General features: G+C 50.1%; 10 protein-coding genes across 10 annotated transcripts; 6 read left to right on the top strand and 4 right to left on the bottom strand. All coding sequences in view use genetic code 12, as the record gives it.

Annotated features, from left to right (window-relative positions):
- Positions 1-283: 283 nt before the first annotated feature.
- DIURU_003252 (uncharacterized protein) lies at positions 284-2,899 on the bottom strand (the record flags this gene model as incomplete). The annotated part of the gene is made up of 1 exon (XM_034155994.1): positions 284-2,899. One exon carries the CDS (start codon positions 2,897-2,899, stop codon positions 284-286), a length of 2,616 nt encoding a protein of 871 aa, XP_034012024.1.
- A 596-nt stretch (positions 2,900-3,495) lies between these two features.
- On the top strand, positions 3,496-5,832 carry CDC53 (cullin; the record flags this gene model as incomplete). Its single annotated transcript, XM_034155993.1, has 1 exon — positions 3,496-5,832. The coding sequence occupies one exon, from the start codon at positions 3,496-3,498 to the stop codon at positions 5,830-5,832; it is 2,337 nt and encodes a 778-aa protein (XP_034012023.1).
- A 2,112-nt stretch (positions 5,833-7,944) lies between these two features.
- Positions 7,945-9,978, top strand: ACS2 (acetate--CoA ligase; the record flags this gene model as incomplete). The annotated part of the gene is made up of 1 exon (XM_034155992.1): positions 7,945-9,978. One exon carries the CDS (start codon positions 7,945-7,947, stop codon positions 9,976-9,978), a length of 2,034 nt encoding a protein of 677 aa, XP_034012022.1.
- A 2,705-nt stretch (positions 9,979-12,683) lies between these two features.
- Positions 12,684-13,928, top strand: DIURU_003249 (GPI-anchor transamidase; the record flags this gene model as incomplete). The annotated part of the gene is made up of 1 exon (XM_034155990.1): positions 12,684-13,928. The coding sequence occupies one exon, from the start codon at positions 12,684-12,686 to the stop codon at positions 13,926-13,928; it is 1,245 nt and encodes a 414-aa protein (XP_034012021.1).
- Positions 13,929-14,226: 298 nt separating this feature from the next.
- On the top strand, positions 14,227-15,984 carry DIURU_003248 (pepsin-like aspartic protease; the record flags this gene model as incomplete). Its single annotated transcript, XM_034155989.1, has 1 exon — positions 14,227-15,984. The coding sequence occupies one exon, from the start codon at positions 14,227-14,229 to the stop codon at positions 15,982-15,984; it is 1,758 nt and encodes a 585-aa protein (XP_034012020.1).
- Positions 15,985-16,287: 303 nt separating this feature from the next.
- On the bottom strand, positions 16,288-16,965 carry DIURU_003247 (peroxiredoxin; the record flags this gene model as incomplete). Its single annotated transcript, XM_034155988.1, has 1 exon — positions 16,288-16,965. One exon carries the CDS (start codon positions 16,963-16,965, stop codon positions 16,288-16,290), a length of 678 nt encoding a protein of 225 aa, XP_034012019.1.
- A 1,178-nt stretch (positions 16,966-18,143) lies between these two features.
- HHT21 (Hht21p) lies at positions 18,144-18,554 on the bottom strand (the record flags this gene model as incomplete). Its single annotated transcript, XM_034155987.1, has 1 exon — positions 18,144-18,554. One exon carries the CDS (start codon positions 18,552-18,554, stop codon positions 18,144-18,146), a length of 411 nt encoding a protein of 136 aa, XP_034012018.1.
- A 351-nt stretch (positions 18,555-18,905) lies between these two features.
- DIURU_003245 (histone H4) lies at positions 18,906-19,217 on the top strand (the record flags this gene model as incomplete). Its single annotated transcript, XM_034155986.1, has 1 exon — positions 18,906-19,217. One exon carries the CDS (start codon positions 18,906-18,908, stop codon positions 19,215-19,217), a length of 312 nt encoding a protein of 103 aa, XP_034012017.1.
- Positions 19,218-19,599: 382 nt separating this feature from the next.
- On the top strand, positions 19,600-19,911 carry DIURU_003244 (histone H4; the record flags this gene model as incomplete). Its single annotated transcript, XM_034155985.1, has 1 exon — positions 19,600-19,911. The coding sequence occupies one exon, from the start codon at positions 19,600-19,602 to the stop codon at positions 19,909-19,911; it is 312 nt and encodes a 103-aa protein (XP_034012016.1).
- Positions 19,912-20,240: 329 nt separating this feature from the next.
- Positions 20,241-20,987, bottom strand: GIG1 (Gig1p; the record flags this gene model as incomplete). Its single annotated transcript, XM_034155984.1, has 1 exon — positions 20,241-20,987. One exon carries the CDS (start codon positions 20,985-20,987, stop codon positions 20,241-20,243), a length of 747 nt encoding a protein of 248 aa, XP_034012015.1.
- Positions 20,988-21,396: the final 409 nt, after the last annotated feature.

The raw sequence follows: 21,396 nt of genomic DNA, 5'->3' as shown, positions 1-21,396 counted from the left end.
CTAAAACATATTTAATTGAGTCTTTGGTAGGATTACTTTTTGAACTCGTTCTGACTGCCTGAAACTGATTTGAAGCATTCAGCACTGCCTACTATAGTGGGGCAATGAATCGGATCAAAATTGTCTTCAGCATAAGTCAATACAGTCTTTTGTAAAAGAGTAATGTTCTGAAATATACTGACTCGAAAACGTTGCATCCCTTTGTAGTAGGGCAATGATCTGTTTGATTGACCTTGACTACCCTTTCAGTGTTATGAAATGTATACCTTTGTATTCTATGAATCTAGGCGCGGTCGGGACAGTGGGAGAAGTCGAAGAGATTAATCCCATCCAGCCGAAACCGCCGGTAGTGGTCGGGGATGTCGTTGCTGGCCACGAACTGTTGAAATCTCACCCAATCAGTAGCAACGGGGAGGATATCCGTGATATAGGCACTATTAGGTGTCCACCATAAACACAGGCTATCGGCCACCCCCGTAGTGTCGGCGGCGTTGGCGTAGGCCAGGTCAAAGTCGAAGCTTTGGTCGTCAGGCGTCAGTGAGCGAGTCTTGCGAGCAACAAAAAACCCCTCCATAAACTTAGGGGTACGCCGTTGTCGCAGACCAATGAAGTCGTTCGTAGGCTCGCGGATATGGTTTATTGACCCAAATGTAGGTACTGACGGGTGGCGGTCACAACCGAGGGTGGTGGCTAAATGGTGGCCAATATTGAGCTCAGTATCAGTCACTGAAGGACGTAATTTAGGCTCTGGGATGACATAGATATCGACAAGCTCATTGACTTGTGGCTGGTGAGGGTACAGCGAAAGCATATTCGTATCAATGACATCGCTCGCCAGAGCAAGCTCAAGCCACTGGTGGAGACCACCCAAGTCTTCGGGGATCGGTTGAGGGGGCAGGGACCAGCCGTGCTCCACTGAGACCAATTTCCCTGGTTTCCGCTTCGAGGAAAGACACACCAGCTGGAGCGTCATCAACGCCCATCTGAGGTCAAAATGAGAGGTATGGGCGTTGTCAATGACGGCTCTAAGCACTGACGAGTCAACGTCATAACCCTCGCAGGCTCCACAGAGCCACAAGTACTGCTCCACAAGTTTAAAGTCAGTGACGAATTCCATATCAATCACGGCGTTCTCCTCACTGGCGTACTCAATCAACTGGCGAGGAATGTTATCAAGCAGTTCACAAGTAATAACAATGGGACGTCGCAGGATGTTTACCATCTCCGTCACCAGTTGCCAGAAAGTGCGGTCCTGTTCAAAGAGGATGTGTGTATCCTCTAGAAGCACGAGCCCCTGCTTAAACGAAGCAGTTTTGCCGTCTTTGCGATGTACAGTATGCGTGGTACAATACTCCTTTAAAGTAGTATTGATATCCCTTCTTCCTCTGGCCATCCCCGTATTGATCTCGTGGACGTGGCCCTTGAGTTCCCGCATCGCTGTGTACACTGCTGTTGACTTCCCCACACCCACACGGCCATGAATAATGATTATGGGAAGAAAGATATCGTCATCGTCATCCGTTAATTGTTCATTACCGGTACCGTAGTCGTCGACGACAAAGCCACCAAGCAGGGCTAGCCGCTTCTGTTCCCGACGGCGGCGCTCAATTATAAGCTCATTACGAGGCTTTCTAAGACTCAGACTTTTAAGTCTTTCGAATGCAGAACAAATGGCGGCTTTAATCGTGTGGCGAGGGTGTTCGGCCACAAGCAGTTCCTCCATGCGGTGAGGAGCGTACTTGTTCACCCAGAGCTCATCATTATCACCGTCGGTTGATTTAGCAGTGAACCGATTGATAAACCGGTTGAAAATGGCCATGAGACACGGGTGGTGGCGTATATCGGGGATGCGTTCCTGGACCAACTGGGCGAGATTAGTCTGTTTGTAAGCCGTATAATTAAACCTCGCCGGGTCCAGTTGACTCAATTGAGGGAAACTAAAGACTTCGTCATCGTCATCATCAACTAATATGGGGACTGGGTCCCGTAAAGGCAACGGTAAGGGTAAATGCGGTAGTGTCAAGTCGTCACCGATAACGTGGAGTTGGTCACGAGTTATCGGTGGTGGCAAAAGCTCAGTAAGCTTCTGCAATGCAGTTTTCTTGATGGCGCTATCGGCCAGCGACTTCATCATCAGGGCGAAGATCAGGGCCAGCAGCGACCGGGGGCCTGTTCCTTTCACCTTTAGCGGGTTAGCACTATCGGCAACTTGTTTCAAAGCAGCCGAGTTCACTTTCAACGTCACCATATGGCGTTTGCGGGGTCGCCGCATCATCAGGGCAAGTATCGACTCGCCGCCACCCCCGCCGCCGCAAATGGGGCCAGAGCCTTTAACTTTCAACGGGTTAGGCTCGGTAATCAGCATGAGTGCCTCCGGTGTTAACTTGAGAGTGATTTTATGGGTAGAAGCTTTGGATATTGCCGGTTGGGGCAGTTTTGTTTGAGTATCCAAAATCATGATATCCTCATCTGGTTCGGATAAAAGCACCACCAGCGGTCTCTTTTGAGGCTTAGTCATAAGCAAATCCCTCAGGTTAATCGTTTTGGCGTTATGGAGGACGCGTTTCTCGAGCTCGGCCACCTGGTCGTCGCGGAGAAGACTGGTGGCCATTTCCGGCTGGGATCCCCCCACGCTATCAATTTCAGTCAAATCTTCAGCACTAGTCAGCGCCTCTGATGGTATAGGAGGCGGCAGTGACAGCGCCAAGTGGCACCGGTGGCGGTAGACGTCCTCAGAGCCCACCACTGGCGATGGAGCAATGGCATCTTGTTCGGGGTTTGAGGCCATCAGCAGCTTGCTGGTACGATAGCCATTGAGCAAGCTGAACAAGCTCGGGTTTGGCGACGCCGGAAGCATGCCCACGTCGCTGTCGGCAGGGGAAGTGCTCCCTTCGGTCATCACCGTCGGGGTCGTCTACGGGACGCGTAGTGCGGCTTGGGTGCAACCATACGCGTCCCGATGGAGCAGCAGCAGCAGCAAGCAAGAGAACACCGAAGTAAACTATGATTTGATTGTTTCAAGTTCTTTGACCTGATGATTGTTGTAGTTCAATTTTTGGGATTTCGTATATTTATTAGCAATTACTCTTTTTGTTCATCTCTCTCATGTTATACCCAATTGTAATGTCTTTCATTCATCCTGGTAAATTTAGGATTGTAAATAGAAATAAAGTAGAGTGCTAAATATACCGAAATCCATCAGCAAACGCTGTTATAAGTTTAGAGTTATTTCAGTAAGTGGGGTAACTCTAATTAATGAGTGATTTCTAAACGTCACTAACACAAGGCGAGACTTATGTCTACCATCCCCCAAAAAACCTTCCATCTCTAAACAAACACAGGAGATGTATTTTGTGTTCGATCAGTTGCTAGATCATTCCAATTAGTCATTGATTATTTCCAGGTACTCGTCGAAACACCCGTGCATCAAAACCGGTCGCACTTTTTCGCGGCGGGCTACCATCGCCACTCGCCCTCTCCACCATACCACCCTCCATGTCGTCGTCGTTCCCCGTGGCCAGCGACTTGGCGGCGACCTGGACGTTTATCGAGCCGGGCTTGGAACACATCTTGGGCTCGCAGGGCGACCAGGGCGTCACGGCAAAGATGTACGTCAACTGCTACACCGCCGTCTACAACTACTGTGTCAACAAGTCCCGCAACAACGGCGCCATGTGGAATAACTCCAACCCGCAGGACTCGCTGAGCTACTCGCTTGCCGGCGCCGAGATCTATACTAAGCTCGACTCCTACCTCACCCAATTCATCAAGAACTTGCACCAATTGCCCGACGAGACGTTTCTCCAGTTTTACGTGCGGACGTGGACCCGCTACACCATTGGTGCCGGGTATATGGACAACGTGTTCAATTACATGAACCGGTACTGGGTGCAGAAGGAGCGGGCCGACGGCCGCCGCGACGTGTTTGATGTGAATACGTTGTGTTTGATTAAATGGAAACTCGAAATGTTCCACAACAACGCCGATGTTTTAGTCGACCAAGTGCTTGATTTAATCGAGAAACAACGCAATAACGAGATTGTCGAGACTAACCTCATCTCACTGGCGATTAAGCTGTTGGTGGCGTTGGGCATCGACGTTCAGGACTTGAAGAAGAACAACTTAATGGTGTACATTAAGCACTTTGAACAAAAGTTCTTGCAACTGACGGCGGACTACTACCTGAAGGAGCTGGCGCAGTACTTGGCGACCCACCTGGTGGTAGACTACATGAAGAAGTGTGAGACGCGCCTTACGGAGGAACAGCTGCGGCTGAACCAATACCTCGAGTACCACACTAAAAAATACTTGACAGAAACGTTGAACAAGGCGTTGATTGAAGACCACGCCCAGGAGATGTACAACGAGTTCTTGGCCCTCCTCGAACAGAACGAGACCGAACACATCAACCGCATGTTCAAATTGTTGCTGCGGGTGCCGCTGACGTTGGCGCCACTTGCCAACACGTTTGAGAAGTACATCAAGGACGAAGCGTTGAAGAAATTGAATGATTTGAAGGTAACTACCGAGGAAGAGTCGGCACGGGCCCGGGCGCAAGCAGCTCAGGAAGGGACTAAGCCGTCAGTTAAACCCGGTTTGGACCCTAAGGCCTACGTCAACACGTTGATTGATATCTATAATCGGTTCAACCTCGTGGTGTCCACAGCGTTCTCGAAGGACCCGCTTTTCATCAAGGCCCTCGACAACGCCTGTCGTGCATTTGTCAACAAAAACCCTATTGCCACTCCTACTCCCAAGTCCAAGTGTCGCACCCCTGAACTTCTCGCTAAGTATGCTGATGGCTTCTTGCGGGGACTGGCCAAGGAGTCGGAAACTGCCGATATGAACCCCGACGTGCTCATGGTGGTGTTCAAATTCTTAAACGATAAGGACGCGTTTGAAGAGTACTACCGGCGGATGTTGGCCAAACGGCTCATCAACGGCAACTCGAAACTGGACGAGTTGGAAGAGGCCATCATCAAGAGATTACAGGAAGAAAACCTGATTGAGTACACGCTGAGGATGACGAAGATGTTCAGCGACATGAAGGCGCTGGTGGACTTGAAGAAGGAGCTCCCGCCGCTGGTGGTGGTCAAGGAGTTCAACCCGTTAATTCTCGCCCAGCTGATGTGGCCGTTCTCCCACTCCGACGACTACTCGTTGAAGGTAGCCCCGGAATTGACCGACCTGTACAACAACGTCCAGCTGATCTACCACACCAAGCACAACGGGCGCCAGTTGCGGTGGTTGTGGAACCACGGGCGTGCCGAGCTCAAGGCCAATTTGAACCGCAAGGGCAAGCCGCCGTTCATTTTTACGGTGTCAAACGTCCAGCTCATGATCTTGTTGTCGTTCAACCACTCGCTGCTGTACACGTTCTCCGAGTTGTGGCACCGAGTTGGGTGTCTGCGGCTGATCTTTGAAGCGCACTTGTTGCCGCTTGTCAAGTACAAGGCGCTTGAACAGCTGCCGGTGGGTACGGATGCGTTCGCTGACGACAACACCACCTTTACCATCTGCGAGTACTACCTGCTGAAGAAAGTCAGAGTCAATTTTACCCTGGCGATCAAGACCACCGAAGTTAAACAGGAGGAGGACGAGGCCGACCGCGAGATCGACGAGGCGAGACAAAACCACTTGGCGCTGGTGATCGTGCGTATCATGAAGGGGCGCAAGACGGTGCCGCACAAGGAGCTTCTCAACGAGGTGATGACCCAGTGCATGCTGCGGTTCCGGGCGACAATTATCGACATCAAGAAGCTGATCGACTCGTTGATCGAGCGCGACTTTATTAAGAGAATCGACAACAACACCTACGAGTACATCTCGTGAGGATTGTCATTCTTCTTTTTCTTCTTTCATGACATAGTAATGTTTAGGGCAAAAGCCATCAAGGGAAGCCATTGGCGAGTGAAGCCACGACGAGATATATAGTAATGCAGGCAATGAGCCAAAAAAAAAAAGAACATTTAAAAAAACTAATAAAATACAAAAATAAATGAAATAATAGACGTTTTGTGAGCGGCATAGGTCAAGGCTAATAGTGTGGAACAGACCCAAGCACATGACGCTCCTAGAGTTGAAGAGTAGAGTTGACTAAGACTGGGTGCTTTGATGTTTTCAAAAATGACAACTCATGTAACTAGGAATACGAACTTGAACTAACAGTGCATTCATCTTCACCATTCATTTGGTGCTAACAACCTTCTGGCCAAAGCCATAAAAAAACAAAAAATCATAAAATAACATAAAATAACATAAAAAATCATAAAAAATCATAAAAAATCATTAAAAAACAACATAAACTGGACACATTGAATCATAGAAAAGCTTTTAGAAATTGAGAGTACAAGTTGGACTAAACAAATCAGAGTAGTGCTAGCAACTAATTGTAAATGTTGGAGGATAGAGAGGTATGTTAGAGACTGCTATAGTCGAGGCATTAGTGGTTCCGGTTGGTGAGTGGGGAAAAACGCCGAGGCTCGGAGAGGGGTACAAAAGAGGGGAAAGCGCGGATAGATTCCCCAGATATATAAACAAACCCCCCCAAGTAGTGTCAAGAAAATGATGATTGATAAAACTCATGGCTAACCGAAAGTTCAATCTCGACAATAACTCCGTTGATCACTCAAATCGATCACTCAAGTTGATAACTTGAGTTGAGGGTGATGGCTACCAGCGATTCCATGCTGTGATAATTTGGAAGAGGTTCGCGACTATTCGTGCCGGAAAGGAGACCATTGAGCCTACCGACGCCGGGAGTGTCGACTCCACGTTTGCCGCTAAGGGGACCCGCCAAGTCCGGGGTAGCCGAGTTTTTTTGCGGGAGTGCGGATTTCGTCCGGGGAATTCCGCACGTTCCGCGGAAGCTGAGCCTCCCCCAAACTTTTTTGAGGCGGCGGCGTGCCGAGTTTTACCCCAGGCTTTTTTTTTTTTTTTCTGGTCTTTTTTTAATTTTTTTGTGTTTTTTTTTTTGGAGTGCCCCAGTTTTTTCTGGGGAAAAAGCGGCAGCTAAACTCCGAAGACGTACGTCGTCAGCTATGGGCGGGCTATCATTGGCTGATAACACCTCACTCAGGACAAGTCGCGCGATAACCACGCCCCGAGCGCCTCCGTGCCTGTCAAATCAAGGAGGCGTGGCAGGTGGGGCTGGATTTGGGTAATACCCCAGGATCCCATACAGGGGTAGATCAGTTAGTCTGAATTTAGTGTGACACCTCAGGGGGGGTTGTTAACGATGTTAACTTGAAACACCAACACCGTTTTGAAGATTTACCGACCAAATGACTAATCGGGCTAGCGGCATACCCCAGGCTTGTCGTCATTTGTATCGACGCCCAACCAGTGACGATTGGCCGGTGCCGGGGTAGCGATTATGCACTCGGCACGATGATGTAGCTGAGGGCGGCGCCGGCGGCGGTGCGGGCCAATGAGCGTGAGGGAAAACGTGAGAACTGTGGGAGTGGGTGTTTATTGTTGGCACCTCCACCCGTAGCTCCGGGGCGGTCGTGCTGAAACGCTGTGGGGTCGCCATGATCGACTTTAGTAAGGAGACCACTAGGTTGAAACAGGGGTTGTTAACGACACCCGGTACGGCTGAGGGTCGCGTTTTGTTGGGTACCGCATCGCGATATCCATTCAATAATCGTGACGGCGTGTTACTAGTGTTTTAGGTTGGGTATCAGGTGTTAATTTGATACGAGTTGACTCTGGCGTCGGAGTTCGGGCACGAGCCCTGGCGCTGACCTCCGAGAATACTCCGATGGGGCAGGGCGGCCGGCGGATTTGCCCCTAACCCTCGCTCTCGCGCCCACTATGCACGTCGTAAACGCTGCTGCCTCCCACCCAACAGGGGACGTATAAAAACGGCGCCGGCTGCCCGCCTCCTGCTCCCGGTTTCTGGTACACGTTCTGAAACACCCATCCTCAAACACACGACGAAACATGACGATCCACCAAGTCGTCCACGAGGCCAACGGCTGTGCCATGAGACACACCCCCGATGAGTTTTTCCAAAGACAGCCCAACAAGGGCCACTTGCTGCTGTTGGACGAGTACCGGGAAATGTACACCCAGTCGATCACTGACCCCACCGGCTTTTTCGGCCCCTTGGCCCAGGAATTGGTCCTGTGGGATAAACCTTTCCACACCGTCAAATCGGGTTCTCTTAAAGATGGCGATTGCGCTTGGTTTTTGGGCGGTGAATTGAACGCCACTTACAACTGTGTCGACCGCCACGCGTTGGCGCACCCGGACAAATTGGCCGTCATTTACGAGGCTGACGACGAGGCCGACTCGTTCTCTTTGACGTACAAACAGTTATTGCAAGAAGTGCTGAGAGTGGCTGGTGTGCTTGACTCATGGGGCGTTAAAAAGGGCGATACCGTGGCTATCTACATGCCGATGAACGCCCACGCCATCGTGGCTATGCTTGCGGTAGCGAGAATTGGCGCTATCCACTCGGTGATTTTCGCTGGTTTCTCTGCTGGTTCGATTAAGGACCGGGTCAACGACGCCCAATGTAAGGCGATCATCACTTGCGATGAAGGTAAAAGAGGCGGCCGTACCGTAAACATCAAGAAGATCTGCGACGAAGCTCTTACTGAGTGTCCTCTGGTGGAAAAAGTCTTGGTTTACCAACGTACCGGCTCTGAAGGCATCGCCATGGCTGAAGGTAGAGACTTCTGGTGGCACGAAGTCGCCCCGCAATTCTCGGGCTACTTCCCCCCCGTCCCCGTCAACGCCGAACACCCGCTTTTCCTCCTCTATACCTCGGGTTCCACCGGTACCCCCAAGGGGGTCGTCCACGCCACCGGTGGCTACTTGTTGGGGGCGGCTTTGACCACCAAGTACATCTTCGACATCCACCCCGACGACGTGTTGTTCACCGCTGGTGACGTTGGTTGGATAACCGGCCACACCTACGCCCTCTACGGGCCCTTGATGTTGGGTGTGCCCACCGTGGTGTTTGAAGGTACCCCCGCCTACCCTGACTACGGCCGTTTGTGGCAAATCGTCGAAAAGCACAAGGCCACCCACTTCTACATCGCCCCCACCGCCCTCCGGCTCTTGCGTAAGGCCGGCGAGGACGAGATCGCCAAGTACGACTTGCTGTCGTTGCGTACTTTGGGTTCCGTCGGTGAACCGATCTCCCCCGATATCTGGGAATGGTACCACGAAAAAGTCGGTAAAGGCCAATGCCACATCTCCGACACCTACTGGCAGACGGAGCTGGGGTCGCACTTCATCGCCCCCATCGCCGGGATCACCCCGAATAAGCCTGGTTCGGCGTCGTTGCCGTTCTTCGGCATCGACACCTGCCTCATCGACCCCGTTTCGGGCGTTGAGATCCAAGGCAACGACGTTGAGGGTGTGCTTGCCGTGAAGCAGCCGTGGCCGCTGATGGCGCGCTCGGTGTGGCACAACCACACCAAGTACATGGACACCTACTTCAACCCGTACCCGGGGTACTACTTCACCGGTGACGGCGCTGCCCGTGACCACGACGGCTACTACTGGATCCGCGGCAGGGTCGACGACGTCGTCAACGTGTCGGGCCACCGGTTGCTGACGGCAGAAATCGAGGCGCTGTTGGTCGAACACAGCCTGGTGGCGGAAGCCGCGGTGGTGGGGATCGCCGACGACTTGACTGGTCAAGCCGTGGTGGCGTACGTCCAGTTGAAGGACACCCCTGAAGCCGCCGCCATCAAGGGCAAGGAAGCTCTGGACGAGGCGTTGGCGTTGCGCAAGGGGATGGTGTTGCAAGTGCGGTCGACCATCGGCCCCTTCGCCGCCCCCAAGCTGGTGATCATCGTTCCTGACTTGCCCAAGACGAGACTGGGCAAGATCATGAGACGCGTGTTGAGAAAGGTGTCGCTGAACGAAGCCGACCAGTTGGGCGACATGTCGACGTTGGCGAACCCTGAGTCGGTCGAACAAGTCATCCTGGCGTTCTCCACCCAGTTCGGCCAGAAGTAATCTCACTACATAACTTAACGATAAATGATAGGACAAATACATTCAGAAAACGGAGTAAAGAGAATGATAGTCGCAAAAGATACTTTGGCAATTAAAGCTTCTTCGAAAAGACAGAATAAGTGAGTTGTGGTACCTTTCTCATGATCCACAAAATCCAAGTACCCTTAATTTCTTTTTGTTATTTTTTGTCTTCCAAGATTTACGGTGCTAATTGACGTGATATTTGAATCGTAAATATAGCGAAATTGGTGTTAAACTTGTCTTAAAGCTTCTTACCAGTGTTATAGAGATTGTTTGAAAGCCCGAGTATCCTCTTGCAGGTGTGAGACATCTTTGTAGGCAAGTTTTCTACCTCGGTATTCAATCAATATTACTACATCGCTTTTGTTGATGGTACTCCAATGGAATATACACAATAGTGGTAACAGTATTGAGTTGAGTATAATGCTTGACCTCTCACAGCTCAATCAAAACCATCCTGTATATAACATCCCGCGCCAGTCGTCAACTCCTGCATACAAGGTACTCGCCGCTCGTCTAAAATCTTTTCAAATTTTTTTTTCAAGTTTTTTTTTTGGAATTTTTTTACGTCGGAAATCAACTTCTGATTACTATTTTACATATCTTCAGACCGTGAGAAACATAGATTTAGATTCAAAACTCACTCAACTTGTCTTACCCATGCTGAATGCTTGCCTTGACAAGTACTTCTCCGTATGCAGGATCCATCAAAGAACCCACATGAAAGCCTGTCAGAATACTCAGTAAATCGAACGTCAGCCTGCCCAGATATTTATTTACGGTACTTCTGATGCCAAAGAATTTTATGGTGCTAGTTACAAGTCTGTACCAATTTTCCCTGATTTTATATCACACTTTGAAGTTTTTCTTTACGAAATTCGGAAAAATACCATTTGCTGTTGTAAATTCTATTTGCACCGTATATTTTATGTTGGTGTATTTCAATTCTTTCTATAGCGTCATATACGTAATGAAAACCCCAATTGAAGATTCGTGGTCCATATGCACATGCAATGCTTGTGTGCAAAACCTTCAACTTGGAAGCACGATATCTGTGTCAGCATTGGTGGTGGTACCGACTTTGACGCGTAAAACCTAATCTACATGCTCAAATACTACAATAACTTTGACCAAATTGAGCTAGAAGCTCTGTAAGTACATGTTTAAACTCACCTTGTCGTGTCTTGCATCTCCCTTCATGCACCTGCATATAGGAATTGAACATAGACGGGGTGTTACACCTCTCTCGTCACTGCTACGAACATCATGAGTCAAGTTCAATGCTCACCAAATGTAATAGACTACGTTTCAACCTCAGAAGAGTGCAAAGAAAAATTTTGCAAGAAAAAAATAGTTTTTTTTTCCACCTGTAAACTCACATAGAGACGCCAGTTCCGATGTCAACTCTCCCAAAATCACCTCGACTTCACTTCCGATGCCAAAGAATTTTATGGAGCTATCGGTTTGATTTTAGCGATTTTTCCTGATTTTATAGCACACTTTTCAGTTTTTCCATGAGAAATTCAGAAAAATCTCATTTGCCGTCATAAATACTATTACGAGTATAAATATTACGGCGGTGTTGTTTGTTTTCTCCTAGGGTGATTTATAAGCGGTGTAAACACTTTGTCAGTTGACTTACGACATGCAGCCGTAATCCCTATGTGCAGGCATGGAATTTTGCAATCGCGATAGGTGTGCCAACAGTTGCGCGCTACCCACAAGGAGACTGGTCAAGCCAAACAGACGTACATGGAGACTACAGCACTGAGCTGAACGAGTTCATCACTCTGGTCGAGCTCAAAGGGACGTGTTTAACATCTGTCGCAATTGCTCTTGCATATAAACGCCCTACTTAAACGATGTGTTGCACTTCTAGTTTGCTACAACTATATCGCAGGGCATTTTCAATGTCCTCTAAACACAATAGACCACTCCAGGGTATTGGACTGATATATGAATTAGTGGAATCTTCTTCTCGCCTTTCATTCATGTCCCAATTCCATACATAGAGTATAATGTCTCCTAAGCGCAATGGCTATCTGTGAGTGCAAGACGTGATTGAGGCCACGAACGTAGTCGATGTAACTCGCTTTCAGTCAATGACAATCTGTGACTAGTTAAGCGGGGATCAGCTTGTAATCTGTTGTGTGAACCTTTCTTCTGGTCAAAAATATCAGGTATCTAGCGTGTAATTATCAATAATGCCCGGTTTAGAGTGGTAAACTTCTACGAGCATGGTGTAATGACTAAATTGGGTCCATTTATCAATACAGCGAAGCACAACAGTTCCCAGTACGGTAAATACCCACAACACCGCCAAAAATAGCTGTCAATTTCACTAAAGTATCGTAACCGCGACCTCAGCCGTTTAACTCATTCGAGTTAATGTATAACACGCTGCGGCTGCACGCCGATGCCTGGGGCTGTGTTATCAAAAGCCTGTGGCCTCCTCAACCCCAATTGCCAAACCGCATTAGTGTGGATCCATCAACCTTAGTCGTGTTTGTGGACGGCGAGGGCGGCTGGGGGCAGCTCGTGTCAATTGACACCGTATTTGTGAAGTGTTGATCCTAAAACAAAACATGTACCCAAATTAGGTAGGCTACGCGATCACGTGACTTGCGCGCGCGAAAAAAGGTTTAGCGACAGCTAGTACCAACACTACTACCACACCACCCACCATGGCGACAGCGGCGACGGCGTTTTTGGCGGTGAAAGCGGTGCAATTGGCCGTGGTTTACTTTACTCCGTCACAATTCGATACCCTGTCCCAAATAATTGTGGACACTTACACTCAAGCCCGCAGCCAGCTCCTAAACGAATGGCATCTCCCCAACGCCGCCGCCTCCATCCTCGATAAACTCATCGCCTGGGACGCCGTCTACTTCAACCATTTGTACGTCGATGACATTGATTTCGAGCACGAGTACGTGTTCTGTCCCCTCTGGTGGCGCCTTATCAAATGGATCCCTTTGGGCCAGGGCAATTACTATAAGAAAGCGTTAGTGCTGATTATAGTGCTGAACCTCTGCCACTGGGCTTCGATAGTGATGGCAATTGAGCTCACTAAGGTCTACTTCCCCGCCTCAGTGCTTGCTAAGCGTCCCCTGCTTCCTCAGACGGTCGGTAAGCTCTACGCCATACTACCGGCGGGGATCTTCTTAACGGTGGGGTACCTGGAAAACTTGGCCAATTTGCTTTCGTTGACGATGCTCTGGCTTCATCAGACCAGTATCGGTCCTGACTATCGCACCAAGGCCAAATTGGCGATTATTTCGCCGTTGAAGTATTTGTTATCAGGCGTGGTGCTTGCCGTTGCTGTGGGTGTACGCGCCAATATGATCCTCGCCGGGGTTTTCTACCTCTTTGACCTCTACCAGCTTGGTTATCTTAGCCGTCAGTTGAAGACGATTGCCCTAATCATCGTTACTGGAGCCATCCCTCTCCTTTCAATGATTGGGCTTAATGCCGTCGCCTACGCCGCCTTTTGTCCCCAACGCGGGGCCTGGTGCCAGTGGCCGGTGCCGCTGTTGTTTCAGTACGCTCAATCCCACTACTGGAACGTCGGGTTCTTGAAATACTGGACGCCTAACAATATTCCCAATTTCGCGTTTGCCGCCCCCACCGTCGCCATCCACGCCCTCGCCATTAAAGAGTTTGTATCGAAGTTACCAGTAATGCCTCGGTTTGTCTCTTTAATTGCATTCACGGCGATGACGGTGGCGGGAGCAGTGTTTTTCTGGAACACTCAAATCATCACCCGAATGGTGTGGGTAACTCCCCTAGCCGTGTGGTATTTGGCTTTACAACTCACTAGCCCGGAAACTACCACCCCGCTGCGTTGGACGCGAATCTATATTGGCTACGCTCTCGTGTGGATCCCATTACAACTGGCTCTTTTCGCTGCTTTCCTCCCGCCAGCCTAATACGAAATTTTGCCGAGGTCGTAAATTGTGAGCCCTGTGTTTGTGCGCGGCGCCGGCTATCGCCCCTGGCTGTCATATGCATGAAATCCATCTGTGGTGCCTGCGCCTCAAAGATCGCATTTTAGGGTTCCACGGTGTCCATCTGCCCAATCGAGGGCGGCTAGGTTTACGTTTCGCCCCCAATGAGACCGTCGCCGGCCGCATTAGTCGCTCCGTCGTGCCTGTCACCGCCCCACCCCCAACGGCTACAATTGCCTTATAACCACTCCCAAAGTCGCTGTTTACCGGTCTATTAGCCATGAAAGTGACGTCGTGGCTTACCTTAGCCAGCTGGGTAGCCGCAGCGCCGATGGCGCCGGCAAAGCGCAGCGGCAAGGTGCTCTCTTTACCGGTATCCGTCAACCGCGCCGACGCCAATCTCGTCACCGTCCTGGCCAACCACGCCGCCGGCGACCCTGCCAGTGTTGCTGACGCCGATGCTGCCAACGCCGTGGTCTCAGATCTCGCCGATATCGGCACTTTGAGGCTCTACCTGGTGCGGCTTGCCATGGGGTCTAAAGGTGAGGAATTTGACTGCTACCTCGACACGGGGCTGAGCGACATGTGGGTGAAAGAAGTGGTGTACAACCTGAATGAGCTGCTGCTGGCCGTCGACTTGGGCGAGCCGTTCCAGATCCGCTACGTCGACGGGCTGGGGGCCGAGGGCGACTACGTCACCGATACCGTGGTGTTCAACGGCGTCAGCGTGCCCAAATTCCAGTTTGCCAACGTCCACACAATCACCAACGAAAAGAACTCAATCAATGCGTTGATGGGCGTGGGTAAGAAGGAGCTTGAGCGCACGCCAAACAAGTACAATAACTTCCCCTGGCACCTACGCAATCTGGGGATCATTAATCGAGCTGCCTACGCCTTCTACGCCCACCTGGGTATCCCCGATAGCGGTACCATCTTATTTGGAGGCATTGATACTGCTAAATTTGATGGTGATCTAGTGGTGGTGAAACTGGACGACCCCAAGATCTTCACGGTAAACCTTGAGGCAATCACCTTTGCCGGTAAACGGAGAACAGTGAATCTGCCGGTGCTCTTTGATACCGGTAACACTTACTCCTACGCCGATAACGACACTGTCGATGCCCTTGCCGCTTCGTTTGCCGGTAGTGAGCGCGTGTCCGATAAGTACTACTACGTCGACTGCCAGCAGACTGGAGACGTTGGGTTTACGTTTAACGGCGTCACCATTAGTCTCCCGAAATCTCAATTGGTGCGGAAATTGAATACTAAGTGTGCGTTGGCGTTCGTCAGAGGACTCCAACAGGGCCACTGGGTGATTGGCGGCACTGTCCTTCCTGGGTTCTATACAGTGTTTGACTTAGAGGAGCTGACGATCTCGCTCGCCAAGGCCAAGTACACTCAGGCGTCCAATGTTGAGGAAATGACGCCATTCCAGGGGAATCCACAGCCGTCATCTACGCCGGAACCGCTGCCCCAACCACTGCCTCAACCTCTGCCTCAGCCACTGCCTCAACCTCTGCCTCAGCCACTGCCTCAACCTCAGCCACTGCCTCAACCTCAACCGCTGCCTCAGCCGCTGCCTCCACCAATCCCCAATACTAATGATCCCTTCACTATAGACGCTGACGGTACCGTCACCTTTGCCGACGGCTCCAAGGGTAAAAAGAACCCCGACGGGTCCATCAGCACCGACGACGGCTACACCATCAACACTGATACCTCCGTCACCTTCCCCGATGGCTCCGTCCACCACCCTGATGGCTCGATCACCGGGCCTAACCAACCTCCTCCGTCCCCTCCGCCTTCCCCTCCTCCTCATCAAGGCGGTTCCCAGCCCCCTCCCAACCAGGGAGGCTCAGGGGGTGGAAGTGGTAGTGTGCAGACAATCACCGAAGAACAGGTTGGCCAGTCTCAACAGGGGAGCACGTTGCCGTGGCCATTTTCATACATGCAAGACTCGTGGGAGCGAGTGAAGAGTGGCTACATCAACTGGCGCGACCAGGCGTTCGGCGGCAACAGTATCTTGGGGATTTTGTAACCCCCAAAAGACGATAACTTATCTTTATACATCAATTGGTACCGTTCACATTAATACCATAAAGTACGATAACGTCCAAGTATCTGTAAAGTTTCCACTCCATTGAATATCTGAAATCTCAAAGCCAAGAGACCTCCTGCCGTCATAATAATCATTGTCGTCGTCATGGAGTGGTTGGCTATCAGATTCGCCCGTTGGTAGTCGTGTGATCTACATCGTGTTAGTTTCGATCATAAATGGCTTGAGACACCACATTTCCAAGTGTTCATTTCTAGTTACGTTTTGTTACAAAAATTTGGTTGTTTAAAGCTTCAGTTTCAACTTCAACGGGGTCATTCTCAAGTACGGTTTAACCACGCGGAACTTAGGGAAAAGCGTCTTTGCTTCTTCGTTGGTCACTGACGGGTGGACAATGACGTCATCGCCTCTCTCCCAGTTGATGGGGGTGGTCACCCGGTGCTTATCGCCTAATTGCAACGAGTCCAACACCCGGAGCACCTCGGCGGTGTTTCTCCCGGTCGACGCCGGGTAGGACATAATCAATCTGATCGTTTTCAGCGGGTCAATAATAAACACCGATCTGATAGTAAGCTGGACCCCCTTGTCGTCCAAATTAGTGGCGTCCTGGTAGTCAATCATATCGTACAAGTGGGCGATCTTTCTCTCGGGGTCGGCGATAATCGGGAACCCCACCTGGCCCCCGGTGACATCCTTAATGTCCACCGCCCACGCCCGGTGGTTTTCGGCTGACGACGCGGAAAGTCCGAGAAGCTTGGTGTTGCGCTTGGCAAACTCCGGCTCCAACTTGGCAAACGCTCCGAGCTCAGTGGTACACACAGGCGTGAAATCATCGGGGTGGGAGAACAAAATCGCCCACGAGTCGCCGATGTAGTCGTGGAACTTGATGGGGCCGGTGGAGGTGTCGGCTTCGAAATCAGGGGCAGTGGAGCCTAATCTGAGGGTGGGGGCAGCAGGGGACATGGGTTCAATATTGGTTAAGTTTGAGTCATTTTGCAATTGCTGGATTTTTCGCTAGAATGATTCGATTTGCCATATGGCAACATGTCACGTGATATTTGACACCCTGCAGCCACTAACGGGACGACATCACCGATGGAACGTTACCTTCGGAGTTGCCAAGCGATTAGCGACTATCGTAGAACTGTCGATTACCAACATCGTGAGTTATCACCACGGACTTCGTGAAATCGATTCCGTTAGAGAGATGTATTTGACATATTCGAGATGCGCTGGCTACGTCAACGTCGCTTTAGGGATTCGCATGGCATCTACTTCCAATGCCTGAGTAAGGTTCTATCTAGGTGCTAATTGTGGAATAGATTATTCTCGTTGTGTGGTAAGATATCTCTTTAGTTCTTTTATTCTCTCTCATCAATAGTTTAGGGCTTCAAGATGTTGACCCATGTAGCTGCACAGCTGTCAAACCCCGTAAATCAGCCAGAGATCGGACTTTGATGATTATACTAAACGTGCGGCATGAAGATCCCAGGCACATTTGGATGTGGATTGATTCCCACAGAACAACGGTGAGCAGACTGCAAACGGATAGCTGGTTTGGAGCCCTCATAACTATGATGCTGCTCCTTCGTTCGAGGGTGATATGTCAATTTGGCTAGCAAAGGCACTTTTTGGAAGTCTCTCTAAGTACAGTGGTAGAATTAGCATCCTTTACCAATTGTAGTGATCCTTCTCCAATGTTCACGCTGCCTTCATTGCGCTCCAGTCTGCCTATACACACTTTGCTATTGACTGAAATGAAGACGAGAAGACCCAATGTAAATGCAGTCTAGCTATGTATTTGCAGAAGCTACAAAGGTTTAGAGTTTCTTTAAATGTTTTGGAATTATCTACCAGAGTCGAACTTGATATTTGGGAAATATATATCAAATTGCTAAAATATACCAAGACCATACAAAAAAGTGGGATATACACACAGTGCAGAAAGATGACGTCATCACTACGGTTCGATTCCCGACTTCACGAAATATAATTATATCGACTCAGGGAAGGTCGACTACTAGATTAGCCATAACGACAGCTGATCATTGGCTGGTGGCCACTTACAATCGATTCTCTTTTTTCTTATATTCTCATACTATAATACACTAATTTACAAATCTGCTTAAACCAGTTAAGACCTAAGATCTTTCGCCTCTCAATCTTCTCGCCAATTGGATGTCCTTCTTTTGGATGGTGACTCTCTTGGCGTGGATGGCGCACAAGTTGGTGTCTTCAAACAACGACACCAAGTAGGCTTCGACGGATTCTTGCAAGGCACCGATGGCCGACGATTGGAATCTCAAGTCGGTCTTGAAGTCCTGGGCGATTTCTCTGACCAATCTTTGGAAAGGCAACTTTCTGATCAAAAGCTCGGTCGACTTTTGGAATCTTCTGATTTCTCTCAAGGCGACGGTACCGGGCTTGTATCTGTGGGGCTTCTTGACACCACCGGTGGCGGGGGCCGACTTTCTCGCGGCCTTCGACGCCAATTGCTTTCTGGGGGCCTTACCACCAGTAGACTTTCTTGCGGTTTGCTTAGTTCTAGCCATTGTGAATGTGTTTGGTTAGTGGCCTGCTCATCTGGGGGCGTTGGCTATTATATACCCGATCTGCCCCCGACTCCTAGACGATCGCTTCCTGCACGCGCCGCGACTGCAAAAGCTGCGAAATTGACAAGGGGATGCTGAGAAACCACCGTTTGTGCGCGCGCGCGAGAAAAGTAGCACCGATCGCGTGCTAGAAACTACGGGTGTAGACCTGGGTCTGGGGCTGGGGTTTCGACGCGCGCGACTACTGGCGGCGGCATTACCCCCGTGCATCGACGCCGATCCCACCCACTCACATATATAGTGCTGCCGTCGCCCCGTTCTGGTTATCATACAACTACATTTTATTCAAACATGTCTGGCAGAGGTAAAGGCGGTAAAGGTCTCGGCAAGGGTGGCGCTAAGCGTCACAGAAAGATCTTGAGAGACAACATTCAAGGGATCACCAAGCCCGCCATCAGAAGATTGGCCAGAAGAGGTGGTGTCAAGCGTATCTCGGCCTTGATCTACGAAGAAGTGAGAATCGTGCTTAAGCAGTTCTTGGAAAACGTCATCCGGGATGCCGTTACTTACACCGAACACGCTAAGAGAAAGACCGTGACTTCGTTGGACGTCGTCTACGCCTTGAAGAGATCGGGCAGAACCTTGTACGGTTTCGGTGGTTAAACTTCGAACGAAGCTTTATGTGTATTATATATGGTAATGATAACGGGTTTATTGGGAATTGATTGTAGACTTCTGTTTTCAGCAGTGGTGGTCCTTTTTTTTGCAGTCGGTGGCTATCTTTTTTCGCACCGCGTGGGACCTGCACCGAGGCCCTGCCATTTGTGGCGGGGAACTGCTTTCGGGGTCGCGCCGCTACCGCCTTTTCCCTTAGTGAGGGTTCCCACGCTCACACGGGCTAACATTTCGCTGCCTCGCAAATGGGTCACGTTGCTCGCACTTTCCCTAGGCCCAAAATAACACTAAGGGTGGCGACTGCCCCCCCTTTTTTCCCTCGCCATTCTCGAATTTCTCCTTAGTTGCTCACCACATTAATTAACACCATATGTCTGGCAGAGGTAAAGGCGGCAAAGGGCTCGGCAAGGGCGGGGCCAAAAGACACAGAAAGATCTTGAGAGATAACATCCAGGGGATTACCAAGCCCGCCATCCGGAGACTCGCCCGCAGAGGCGGGGTGAAGCGGATCTCGGCGTTGATTTATGAAGAAGTGAGAATCGTGCTTAAACAGTTCTTGGAGAATGTGATTCGTGACGCCGTCACTTACACTGAGCACGCCAAGAGAAAGACGGTGACGTCGTTGGACGTGGTGTATGCGTTGAAGAGATCGGGGAGAACCTTGTACGGGTTTGGTGGTTAGTGTGGCTCTGGTCGCACCCAAGCGTATGTTAAGTATATGAATGAATAATGTAAATGAAATATGAATAAGATGAATGGATGGTTATTGTAAACAAACGATGTGTAGTGTCATTGATTAGTGTCTACGGTGAGTGCTTGTCGACACTGGGAAAACCCCTCTGATTAGTGAGACATTTAGCTCAAGATAAGGCCACAAATCCTTACCCAACAAAAGTAGTGAATTTAGATGTTTAAGTTGGGTATATGAACGTTTATAAGTTTGTATAAATTGTATATGAATGTAGTGGTATATGTCGTGGTCGTAAGTGTAAAAATGCAAAGGGAGTAATTTTAGGAAGTAGTGGCAAATTGAGCATCGATAGCTTTATAATCAGCTTCGGTCAACACGTCAAAGTCGCCGGCCAAAGCTCTGGCAAGCAATTTGGGGTCGACGTCTTTGATAATGACATGACAATGAGAAATCGCCCGCACCAGCTGTAAAGCCGCCCAGTTGCGGAACCACACCAACTGCGAGTCCGGGAAAAGCTTACGCACAAACGTATCGATCACCGCTCGAGTGTAAGCGCTAATATCACCGGTGGCACTATTGGGATCGTTGGGGATCGGTACTTTGGTCCACACACAGAGGTGGGTGACGTTATCCTCAAAATAATAGGGGAACTTATTGTACATCACCTTGATGTCATCCTTCACGGTGAATAGCTTATGGTCAGGGATCTGGATGTCGGCCCACTCGAGCTCGTGGCGCACGAGATAGTCCTGGATCGTTGTCCCTTGGCGCTTTAGCTGGGCCTTAAACGCGAGGTATTCATCGGTACCGGGCGCCAGCCTGGCGAAGAGGTCAAGGTCGTTGGTGGCGACGATCTCCTGGACCTGGCTCCACGTAAACGGCTGCTGCTTCACTTTCAGGGTGCCGGGCATGAGTGGACTGTCGATGACATCGATGCCCCAGGCCTTATATACGTCGGGCAGCGGGGCACGTGCCGAAGGTTGTGAGAATGACTGGCCACACGTCGCGGTGTGGGGCAGCCCCCGCGACGGCGGCGGCGTGGCAAGACCGGTGTCGACAGTGAGCATAATTAGCGAGTGGTACTACAGAATATACAATATTTGCCGTGGTGGGGGCAGGTGGTATTTATGGCGGGTTGTCGGTTGACCTCATGCGATGTAACCGCACAACGATAAAAAAGAAAGGTAGGTTACATTGCATTTACAACGATGGCACCTTCGAGAATAAACTGTGCAGGAAAAAAAGATAGGGGACGGACTAGTGGTTCTAGCAATTGAAAGCTAGAATTTCCAGATTTCAGGCTCTCAATTCCTCTCTATGTTACATTTTCCTTGACATTGGCAGTGGCAATTACTGTTCGCACGGAGGTAAGAAATTTCGCACTACTTGCCTAGCAATTTGTTTGGTGGTCACACCCTGCCATAGCGAGCATCGCACTGCTCGCTCGCACACATTGTCGCACCCTGTCGCACGGGG

The sequence above is a fragment of the Diutina rugosa genome (assembly GCF_008704595.1).
Source record: "Diutina rugosa strain CBS 613 chromosome Unknown scaffold19_size194765, whole genome shotgun sequence".
NCBI lineage: Eukaryota > Fungi > Ascomycota > Pichiomycetes > Serinales > Debaryomycetaceae > Diutina > Diutina rugosa.
This window is presented reverse-complemented; position numbering and strand designations above follow the sequence as displayed.